This window comes from Rattus norvegicus, chromosome 9, assembly GCF_021556685.1.
Source record: "Rattus norvegicus strain SHRSP/BbbUtx chromosome 9, alternate assembly SHRSP_T2T, whole genome shotgun sequence".
Taxonomy (NCBI): domain Eukaryota; kingdom Metazoa; phylum Chordata; class Mammalia; order Rodentia; family Muridae; genus Rattus; species Rattus norvegicus.
In genome coordinates, this window is record NC_141542.1 from 83,207,932 (window position 1) to 83,220,038 (window position 12,107).

General features: G+C 38.1%; 1 protein-coding gene across 13 annotated transcripts in view; it reads left to right on the forward strand.

Annotated features, from left to right (window-relative positions):
- Unc80 (unc-80 subunit of NALCN channel complex) overlaps positions 1-12,107 on the forward strand; it is a 179,283-nt gene that overhangs the window by 12,339 nt on the left and 154,837 nt on the right. For all 13 annotated transcript variants that reach the window (XM_087569006.1, XM_087569011.1, XM_087569012.1 and 10 more), the window contains exons 5-7: positions 689-812; positions 3,023-3,099; positions 5,329-5,468. In XM_087569006.1, the coding sequence (XP_087425132.1) occupies positions 689-812; positions 3,023-3,099; positions 5,329-5,468 (341 nt within the window). The remainder of the gene's footprint in view (positions 1-688; positions 813-3,022; positions 3,100-5,328; positions 5,469-12,107) is intronic.

A 12,107-nucleotide genomic window follows, 5' to 3' on the forward strand; every position in this document is an offset into this window, starting at 1 on the left:
CTCAATTCGATACAATAATGAAGGACAGAATGTGTTTCTGAAAGAAGCTTTCAATTACAAATAAACTGGACAGGCGTGGGTTGTAAAACCTGACACATTCAGTACATATTTATTGAGTATCTTTGTGCACACAGATCCCCATCTGTGTTAAGTGCTGTGACAATGGTGGGAGCAGGAAAGGGGGATTCGTCAACTAGCCTGTGCCTTGAAGATTTTTAAGAGAACATTACAATATCACTCATGATAAAGATTCAAAAAAATCTACCCAATTCTGTGAAATAAAGAAAGAGAGAGGCACTGGAGAAGAGGAGGTCAAAGTAGCCAGACTGTGAGGCTATTGCCTTCTGAAGGGAGAATAAAGACACTTCCATAATTAAGAGGAATGATACTGTATCCAAGCATGAAGGGAGCTGCCAAGACTATGGAAATAAACAGATCTCCCTCACTGCAAACAAAACAGTGGTTTATGTGTTCCAGGCTTTTTCCAAAGTTCCATTTGATTAACCCTCATTTTCCATAAAGCAGGTCACTGTAATTTCCATCTCTATTGTAGTATTAGCAGGACTATTGTTTGCCTAGAAACACTCATTGGAGTATTTGTCAGGGCAAGTCCTTCTGAAAATGGTCTGTAGAAGATGACTAATCTGTCACAAACCAATTACTGAACATAGATCTTCACTGTCCCCAGGAATCCGATCTCACCTTCCGCCTGGCCAGTGGGTTGGTTATATGGCAGCCCATGTGGGAACACAGACAGCCTGAAGTCTCCGGCTTTACTGCCCTGGTAAAGCCCATAAGGAGCATCATTACAGGTTCGTGACTCCAGTACCCAGTGGGCAGCATGGGTAGACTCCCTCTCGGTGGGGAGAGTGGTAGAATGGCTTGCCTTTAAGAGGATAATGAGAAGCAGTTTTCTCTGGAAAGTTATGCGGGTGGCTCAGATAACGTGAGACACATATCTTTGGGTCATGTGACTTTGGGAAAGTCATTTAACTATCTTGTGCTTTTGTTTCCTCATCTGGATACTGGGAATTAAAATATTAATAGTGTTTATAGAAATATTGTGAAGACTAAATTACATATTATGGATGGATGTATCAGCTAGAAAAATGCCTGACATATAGTAAGAGATCACTATTATTGCCATTATTATTGAATCAAGTATAATTGATGAAGTAGGTTGTCTTCAGAGGTCTCTTCATAATGTTCTATTGCCGTCAAAGCATTTTACTTGAGGAATTGGACTTGTGTAGCGAACTAGTCCTGATTGAACTGAATTGTAGAAAGAGCCCAGCGTGATAAATGTATAAGTACACAATAGGTTCACCCTTCACTCTAAGCACATCTATATACAACTATATATACAACTTATATAATATGTATAATTCTATTAATGTAAAATCGAGATGCTATCCTACCTTACCTGGCTTCTTAATAAATGCAAATGAGAAAGGGAATAAGAGATTTGTTGGGAGTAAATGCTTAATAAATTCTATTCTATTCTGTCAGTCTTACTTTTAATGCTGATAATAACAGTCAAAAATAAATAAATTACATGGAAAATCTAAGGAAACAAATGCTGTAATCATACATATGTGGAGATGTTTTATTTTAGTTTGTAACTTTTAAACTCAAACAGTGGAGGGTTAAGTATGTAAAAGGACTCTAAAGGTGGAAAGAAACTATAAACACATTCACCCATTCTTTCTCCTCTAGAACCTAACATGATTTTCCAAGTACTTGATATGTTAAGGAATTATTGTAACCATCAAATTCCTTATTAGTCAGGCATTTAAAAAATTCTCATTTTAACAAATTCAAAGAAAACTTTCTACAAAATAAAAAGTATACAATTCTTAATATATATATGTATCTATATATCAGTAACTTTTGAAAGATAGATTAAAGAGTAATATCATAGTTTTAAATATCAAGCTACTAAGTACATAAAGGTGCTATAGCTGTAATTCTGCTTTAGATTCTATGTGTGAGATGAGATAAATTAGTATGGATTCAAACAATGGAGACAGAATGTAGGATGAATGTAAGATTACTTTTAAACAACTAAAAGTAATAGAAATAAAGCTGAGAGTAAAATATGAATAGGTATAACCAATTGTTAGTAAAGTGCCATAACTTTGTGATAAGTTAATTAAAGAAATTTAATTTATTGAAGTTTTGCTATAATTTTCCTATACAAATGGGATAGCCCTTTACAGCTAAAGGTCTGACTCCTGAACCTTGACCCTGGAGACACTTACATGCTTAGCAAGTTCTCTACCACCAATTTACAATGCTAACCCTGTCTCTCCCATTTTGATAAATACACGGATAATTATTTAACACATTTTCAAGATTTCTAAGAAACTAAACCTCCATGAGGGTCCCTGGATTCATCATTCATTTCCCTGTCCTTTGGCTTCTGGAAGATACTTGTTGGTTCCCTTATACTGTGCCTGATGCCCGGGACTTGAAATGGTGCCCAGCATCTGAAGGGAATTCAGACATGACCTAGACCACATGGCTAGAAAGAATAATTCCGTAGGGAGACCTTGGAAGACCTAGTGCCTGAAACACAGATGCGGGGACCACAAAATCTGGTTTGGGACTTTCCAATAAATATCAAGTTAAACTTCTTCTTGCCAGAGTTTTTCATCTATAAATCAGCATGATGAAACAGCAGTAGAATAGGGTCACCAAAAAGATTAAATTTGTTAACAAATTTCAACTAGTTAGGACAGGCCTTGGTATACAGTAAGGACTGGGTAGCCCGTACCTACTTTATTATTACCAACTCCTAAACTTCAATCTCATAAGTCAGAATAAAGAGACGAATATATTCACTGAAAACTCAGAGATGCTTGTCTTTACTGGTCATTTGATTTCAGTTACATCACACAAGATTCGATGTTTGATATTGTCTTTCAAGGTGATAATGTCACATGAAACTGGAAAATGAGAGCATGTGAGATAAAATGAACATGAAATCTGTGCTGAATTTTTTTTTTCATCATCTTTGTAGCCAAAAGGAGCTCTCCAATCAACAGTCAGAGTCAGACCTGCGAATCACCAAATCAAGACACAAGGCAGCAAGGAGAGGTTAGTTCGTTATAATCCTGAGAAGAGGGACTCTTTGAGCAGGACATTGTAAGGGCTCGGACTTTAGGTTTAGACTCATACCATGACGGGATTCCAGCCCTCTCCTCCGTCCTGAACATGCAGTGTTGCTCAGTCTGACGTCTTCTGTCAGTCAAGTGTGAAAAATAAATTTTAAGCATCTTCCAATAGTCTAGGTGTTGAAACAAAACAGTGTATGAGTATTTTATCTCACCACCAGTTTATAGTCAATAGGGCTTTACCTTGATGGCTAGCATGTCACAAAACATATTAGCTGTCATTCATCTTGCATCAAATAAAGTGCCATTTGATCTTCCTTCGCTCTCCATGTAATCTGTGCAAAGTAAAAGCATGGTGCCTTCTATTAAAGTTGGGTTCTGTTTCTGACATTTTACTCTCAGGAATAGCACGATCTTCCACTCTACTCCCTCCCCCCAAGCTAGGGTTTTTGGTGTAGCCCTTAGGCACATGTAGCTACCAATCCCTTGAAATATGGCTACAGTGAATTGAGAGTTTTAAACAAAGAGGCCATTTTGAAAATATTGCATGAAAAAGGATATACCAATGATTTTATATCAATTATATGTTGAAATGAGTTTAGAATTTTAATATATTACTAAAATTAATTTCAAACATCCCGTGTGTGTGTGTGTGTGTGTGTGTGTGTGTGTGTGTGTGTGTGTGCGCATGTACCAGAGAACAACCTCAGTTGTTATTCTTCGGGTGCTGTTTTCTGGTTTTTCCTCTAGTTTCTCCTTCCCCTCTCCCTCCTCCTCCTCCTCTTCTTCCTTCTCCTCTTCCTCTCCCTCCTTCTCCCTCCCCCTTCTCTCCCTCCTCCCCCCCCTCCTCCTCCTCCTTCTCCTTTTCTTTTTGAGATGAAAATGTATCTATTATCTTCAAAGATCATTGGTCTTAGTCCTTGTGACATATACATAGGCAGTCTATGCAAATTCTACACAGAAACAGAAAGATCTGATATACTCCTCCTCCTTTTTTATAGAAAATATTTAAATTCCACCCCAGGGCCTCTACCCTGCTCCTCAGGCTGACTGGCTTGCAAGCTCCAGGTCCAGTCTCTCTTCTCCTGGAAATCTCAAGTGATTGCCCGGGGTTCTGGGGATTGAACTCAGATCCTCATGCTTACAAGGCAAGGACTTTACTGACTGATCAATCTCCCCAGCCCTCCTTTACTATTCTTAAAGTTAGTGATGAGGCTGTTCACGGTTTGCATTATATTATTTGATTCAACATGCTTTTCTAACGTATACATTTCAGTCTTTACACTGTAAATTCTTGATTTGAAGGTTCTGGTTCATCAGATTTTTGTTTTTATTTTAGTGATGCTGGGTTGGAGCTAAAATGTTCACACACGGTAGGCAAGCATCCTATCATTAAGTGACTAAAACACAGCCCCAGTCTTCTAACTTGTTTTCCGTTTCCCCAATCACCACAAACACATGAAGCATACTGATGCTAACTGGTTCTTTGATAAACTTCTGGAGGCTTCTTTCAGGAGATTCCTAGCTGTGTTTTTCTTTCTATAAAGTGAATGTGGATTGTGTCTTATTTTGTGTGTGTAGGTAGAATACCTACGGGCTAAACCCTGCGGCAAATGCCTGAGGGTCTTTGTACTTAAGAAGTTAATCCACGATACCTATAAAAATATTTCACATTACCTGAGCAAAACTACATGTGTCAGCCACATGGAATTAAAACGTTACTCAGTAAAATGAATCACTGAGTGTATGCTTACACCCCAGATAAAGGTCCCCGCAGACAACCGAAAATTGTGTTGTACCTATTTTTGATGAATGATGGGAAAACTTCCACCCTCAGATTGATTCCTGCTAAACTGGCAATAGGCCGAGCACCACAGCCCTGTGTTGACCCAGTTGGTCCTGGCATGTCTTTCCTGAATTTGGGGGTTCATAACTCCACTGTACATGCTGGACATAGAGATGAAAAAGAAAAGAATGAAGGGCAAGATGAAATAAAACAAAGTACTGAATCCTGATGCTCGGAAAGACACTGGTGCTTTCCCTAAATCTATTTCCATTGCCTTTTAGACAAAGGCCAATCTCTAGTTCTGTGATCCCTTATGCAGCAAAGAAAACCTTCAATATGTATGACTCTGTGTGCGTGAAGGAGGTAAGTCTAGAGACTGTGCTCAAAGCAGGGAAAGGAACTAATCTACTGTCTCACCTCCGAAAGGGACTCGAGGTGGTCAGTGAAGCACTGCAGGCGGATTCCATCTCACCTAAGGCCACCATCTCTGTCTGCCGTCAGGGAAATTCCTTCGATGGAAGCCTGTCCTCCCAAACCTCCCAGGAAAGAGGCCCATCACATTCAAGGTACTTTACTGGAACGCTAGATCGACAAGGAAACGTAGCCCAGTTACCAGTTCCACTTATTTTTACAGTCTTCATTCTTTAAAATATGGATGTGTGTATTTTCTATGTGTATGGTTTAACCAAGATATAAATTATTTCCAAATACATGCTATGAATGTCCCTCATTTCCCCATTTTAACAAATTAGGCTAGAAGTAGGAAACACGTCAGGTTTAATGCGATGCCTGTGTTAAATACCCAAGTGCAGAAATCCCAATGAAGGTATAAGAAGATTACACTGCAGCCGTGATTAAGGCTCTGCTGTAGTGGATAAGGGTACTTTTCATCAGTAAATCCCTGTGTTGAAATGGGTGTCGCTAAAACGCTTTGAAATTATCAACTGTACTCCTTAAACCTTCCAAGTCTTCCCTGTTATATTGTGAACATATCAAATTTACCTTCTTTTTTTCCTTTTTTTTAATTGGATATTTTCTTTATTTACATTTCAAATGTTATCCCCTTTCCTGGTTTCCCCTCTACAAACCTCCTATCCCATTTCCCCTGTTTCTTTGAGGGTGCTCCCCCACACACCCACCCACCCACCCACTCCTTCCCCACCTCCCTGTCCTGACATTCCCCTACACTGGGGAATTGAGCCTTTACAGGACCAAGGGCCCCTCCTCCCATTGATGCCTAACAAGGCCATTTTCTGCTACATATGTGGCTAGCGCCATTGGTCACTCCATGTGTACTCTCTGGTTGGTGGTTTAGTCCCCGGGAGCTCTGGGGGGATCTGCTTGGTTGATGTTGTTCTTCCTGTAGGGTTGCAAACTCTTTCAGCTCCTCAGTGCTTTCTCTAACTCCTCCATTGGGATCCCATTCTCAGTCCAATGGTTGGCTGCGAGCATCCGCATCTGTATCTGTCAGGCTCCGGCAGAGCCTCTCAGGAGGCAGCTATATCAGGCTTCTGTCAGCAAGCACTTCTTGGCATCTGCAATAGCATCAGGGTTTGGTGACTGCAAATACCTTCTACAAGAACCAAGCTAGTCTATATCTTCCAACTCTCTAATGGAATTATGGAAATCCAGATTCACAAGGAAAACCCTTTCACCTAATGAGCCATAATTCACAAGACAGTCTGTAATTCTTTTTTACAGTGAAAGTATCATTTAGGTGATAGTGCTTTAAATTAAGGTTTTAAATGTCCTTTAATTGAGTTAAAATTTCTATGCCATAAAATCAAACCTCTTAAAGTTAATCTTAATCATTTCTCGATATATTTGCCAAGTTGTGCAACTGTCACCAAAATCCATTTTAGAACATTTCTGTCATTTATGCTTGTGGTGAACCCCACTCCCACACAGACTTTAGAAAGTCTCTGATCTACTTTCTATGGTTGGTTTGCATTTCTCAGCCCTGCGTAAAAATGGGATGGATTAGTTGGTATCTCCCATCTGCCTTCTTTGAGTTAGTATAATGTTTTCGAGGGATCTTTGATTGCACTCATCAATGCTTTGTTCCCCTTTATTGCTGAATACCATTAGCTTGTACAAAGATATCAACGTTTCTGTACTCATCATCAGGTGGCTACTTTGTTGCCATGTTTTATGTTTTATGAATAGCATTGCTGTGGCCCTTCACTTAAATCTTTTATGAACATGGGTCCCCGTCCCATTGGTGGACAGCCATGAGTAGAATTGCTGAGTTGTGTAACAAATTTATGCCCAAATTTGAAAAGAAACGACTTTTTCTGGAAAAAAAATGGTGGCACTATTTTACATTCCCCCAGCAATATTTAAATCTTTGTATCCCCAGGAACATTTTTTATTGTTTTTCTGTTTTTATTATAGTCATCTTAGTGGTTTCCTACTGTGGCTTTCATTTACTTTCCCCTAATGGCTAAGGACCCTAAGGATGCCTTCATATGCGTATGAGCTATTCAGAGGTACTCTTATTAAAAGGCAATTCAGACTTTCCCCACATTTTAATGGAAGTGTCTAAATGTTCACTTTTAAGAATTTTTAAACATATTCTGCATACAAATATCTTATCAGGAAAAAATGATTCACAGGTGTGTCCTTCTAGTAATCTCACTTGTCTTTTCCTTTGAAAGTTTTTAAATGATTTATCTGTACATGGCCCTAGGCCAGATTGTATAGGTATATTTACTTTTGAATTCTTTCTTACACTTACTAAAAGCAAAAAAGCCATGTAGAAGAACATTGGCGTCTTTGTGTTCATAGGCTTAGTACATATGCATTTATCCATTGGTTTCTATTTCAGTAGGCAGCCCAACCATGACCCAGGCATCTTCCTTAAAAGTTCCAGGGGAGCATCTCAGTTAAGGTCTAGATTCATCCTCTAGCTCTTTAGAGCAACTAGCCAAAATACCTGAGGTTCACCCCAATCCAAGCCACGTATATCCACCTTCTTAATGCCTCCACACCCTTTCTCATTGTTATTTAATTCAAATCCTTACTAATTTCCTATTTAGATTTCTGCAACTGTGTCTAGTGTTGTATGCATGGTCTTTTTATTCACTGCATGTGCACTGAGGAACCATACTGCTCCCAACTGCCCATGACCTAAAGAGACAAATGATGTGTAACCACATGTGGTAAAATAGGCATAAGACATACCTGCAGTGTGCATGGCTGCAGAAAGGGATGAGGTGGGACACACTGGCTTGTAGTAGTTCTGATGTTGAGTAGTAAGTGTGGGAGGCTCTCCGAGAGAATGCAGTCCACTCCTGGCTGTGGCAACTGGCTTCTCCTTATGAGCTGGTTCTATCCTCAAAATCAGTTTTCTCTTTGCAAGAAAGGCAACACATGTTCACAGCTAATTTCCTGCAATTAACATTTGGGAGACAGGGCTTGTGAGCCTACTTTCAATTTTTAATGTTTCCAGAAGTATTTTTTGTTAATGTAATGCCGTTTAAGTTTTTGTAGGTTCAGTGTGAAACTTACTGGGATCCAGTGGAATAGACATAATCCACATTTGGATATCCAATCTCTGTCTTAGGCTTCTGTGAAAGAATAATCATCTGATTTTCTTATAAGGCATTATATATGCATGTATAAAAATAATTATAAACTGATAATGTCATATGAGGATAATAAACTATGAGATTATGTAATAGATAATGTAAAATTAAATAGTGGATACCATATATATTATATTATATAATAGATAACAGATGAGGATAATAGACTTATATATGTGTATATGTATGTACATATGCAAATATGTAGAAATAAATGTGTGTTATATAAATATACAATAAATATAAACATATATATATTTGAAGCACACTGTCAAGGTTTGTAGAGGGCCTTTGTCAGATTCAATAGTATTCTGAAATATGACTTAGATTATTTTGAAGTCTTAACAAGTGAGTCTATATCTTCACTCTTGGCTTGATATAGATTCTGTTTATCCAATAGTTCCCTGGATTTTATTTTTGCATTCAGCTATTATCTGTTCTCTGTAAAATCTGGGAAATTCTAATATTATCATGTCTCATATTATACATCTTTAATAATTCTTTTTTAATTTCTCTCTCCTCTATTTTCGTTTACTATAGCCAGCAAAAAGAAATCAGAAGGTCTTTTAGACCTTATTAGGACATCTCTTTCATTGGGTCACCTAGTTTGTTGGGCACTTTTGTATAACGTCCATACCAATGTAAACTCAGTCCTACTTATACACAGCAAAAACCTTCATCCCTAGTTCCAGCAGCTTCCTTTACTCCCTCTGAAGCCTACCAGCAGGTTTCTCAAGGTTCAAAAGTTTTCTGTACAAACTGTGGAGAAAATTTGTATTAAAAAAACAATCATATTCCTCATTTCTTTTTAAGGGTTATTCCTATTTCAGGGTTCTACAACCATTCTCTGAGTTTAAGGTTTTATCTGGTACCAAAGTCTGTTTGGTTAGCCTCAGTTCCTCAGCTTTGAGGTGTCTCTTTAAGGCCACTCATAACATGGAAACTGGCTTCTCTTCAAACAAATTATGCAAGACAGAGAACACCAATATAGGTGCTCTTATTCAACACACTCTGAAAGTTACAGACTGTCCCTTCTATTGTGTATTACAATATCCAACCGTGGTAAAGTATGGGAGGCAGAGAACATTGGGAACTATTTCATAGGCCAGCTGCAACAAACAGTATTGATGATAATGTCACTATCATCTTATCCACTATACATTTTATTATTAATTTTTCATCAGTTGTTGAATATGTCTCTTCCACAAGTTTTTTTTATTCCAAAGTGTTTAATTTGATTTAATCTAAGAAGTAGTCTCTCATTTCTTTGAAGTATACACTGAAGCCAGATACTTTTATAAAGTCATAAAAACCAGTATGCAAGCAAATCTTGAGGTTATAAAATATTCATATTATATTTCTTGCATAGTTTTCTTGACCATTAGAGATTGTAAGTATAAGCAGAAAATGAAGTTCCTTTCCGTGAAATTCAAACTATATTGATTCTAATCTGATTAAGTATAAAAACAAAGCTCTCTAAATTCCCATATTCTTATTTGTGAAAGGATGTTTTCTGATATTACTATACTTGAGCCATCTCTCTATCATTTATCTGCCCACCTATGTGTAATTGTCCATCAATATGTATTTCTTAATGTAAACACACACACACACAAACACACACACACATTTTCATAGCACAAAACACCCACATTATGTGAGTTAGACATGAACCTGTGGCACTCTGGAAAAAATGAGTTGTCTTCTCTCTGCCTAGAGACAGTGGCTGGTTACCATGGAAATTATGCACAAGTGAGACCGCTTAGCAAATGCTTGTGTTAATGTATCTCCATTGGAGGAGTTCTTGTGTTTATTGAACTTGAAGAAAGAGCCTTAATAACAAAGCCGTGCAAATATCCTAGCAACGAAAGCTGTCTACCTACATCAAGCCAATCCAGTTCACTGGGGCTTTTGCTCTGACCTTGACTGAACTCAGCATTATTCTTTCCTGCATGCTGCAATCAGTGAATAAGTAGCTAGTTTTTAAAATTAATGTAAGATTACATCTTTAATTACCATGTGCATAGGCATAATTCATGCTTCATTAAATGCTGCAGAGGGTCCAGACTGATTCCCACATTTCTCTGCTATCACAGACTGTTACTCCCAGATTAGTCACTTGCATTCAGTTGTTCTAGTGTCGTCTTTCAGTACTAGTTAATGATAACCTGGTTTCCCAAATCTGTACTTGGCTGGGAATAGATTAAAGCAGTCTGACTTTTGTGAAAGGCTTTTCTCATCATAGTTTCTTATTGTGTACAAATAACTATAGAAACACTTAAATATATTTACAAAATCATATTTATAATTCTACATTAATACTCAAAATATTGAGAAATAAGTACTCCTCCATGTGGCCATTAGGTAAATAAATGCCATTAATTTCCCTGTGAGCCTCTCCTCAATTTTCCATGTATTTCATTTATAAGTAAAATTATATTCATATTCAGTCATGAAATTTTCATATTTTCCTACTCTCTCAAGGTTTAATTTAATAAAAATGGCTTTTAATTTCCACTGACCAGTTAATTGCATGTTATAATGCTGTTCTAGATAAAATACTTTATCATTTTTACTTTTTAATGACCATTCCAACCAGCAGAACTCACACTTCAAGTTACATAATATAGTAACTGAAAGAAAATGTAAAGGTATATGAGGTTCTAATTACTTGCCACCGAATTGTCTGTTAGTTGTTGTTGTTGTTGTTGTTTTCAGGAGGTCATTGTGGGATGGTCATTTTTGGGTACCTGTGAATTATTTCCATGGGATAGAAAACCAATTGTATTTCCAGGAAAAAGGACCAGCTCAGACAAGAAAGTGAGGTGAGAGTTGGAGAGCTAGGGGCCACTGAGGGTATGTGGCAACTGAGACCAGAGCCAGAGAATAAGAAAGTAGCAGAGATCCCTAGAGTCTTGGCATGAAAGAAACAGTTACAGACCTGGGCAAGAGGAGGTACCAAAATGGCAACCAGAAGGACTGGAAGTAGAGATCCCAGGGTACCAAATAGAAAATAACAGTTACAGATAGATCCTGAGGTAACTGATGCCGTGAACACATTGACTATGAAGCAGAGAAACACTAACCACAGAGAAGGGAAAAGGGCAAGCATTATTAGAAGATGTAAACATCTCATATTAAGAAGGTGAGGAGAGGCCATAGATGTGGGAGTTCACCCAGGGTCTCTAGGTTTGGTTTTTCTTAAAGGTTCCTGGGGACCTATGTCTCCTTGATTGGTTTTGCATGGTTTCCTCCCTTAGATAGTCTCTATTCTCCCTGTTGAATAGTTTTGTAAGAGGAACAGTCTCTTGGGGTGGGGGTAGAGGTGAAGGTGGGGCAAACGTGGGAGCAAGAAAAAGCCCTTTTTAAAGAGGCCATACCTGTTTCCCAGGTCAGCCCAAGTTCCCCTTAGCATCCTTCAGTTTCAAATAGAGTTTACTCCAAATCAAACAGATAAAATGTGAATCTGTGATTACCCTAGCTAGGGATATGTTTTTAGTCTCAAACTTATTCATATCCATGGAGTCTTGCTGTTCTGCAGCACCTCATCCAATCAATGAACTGCCAAACTCTGCTAGAAGAAGGAAAAAATGATGAAAAAAGAGAAAGAGGAGGGGA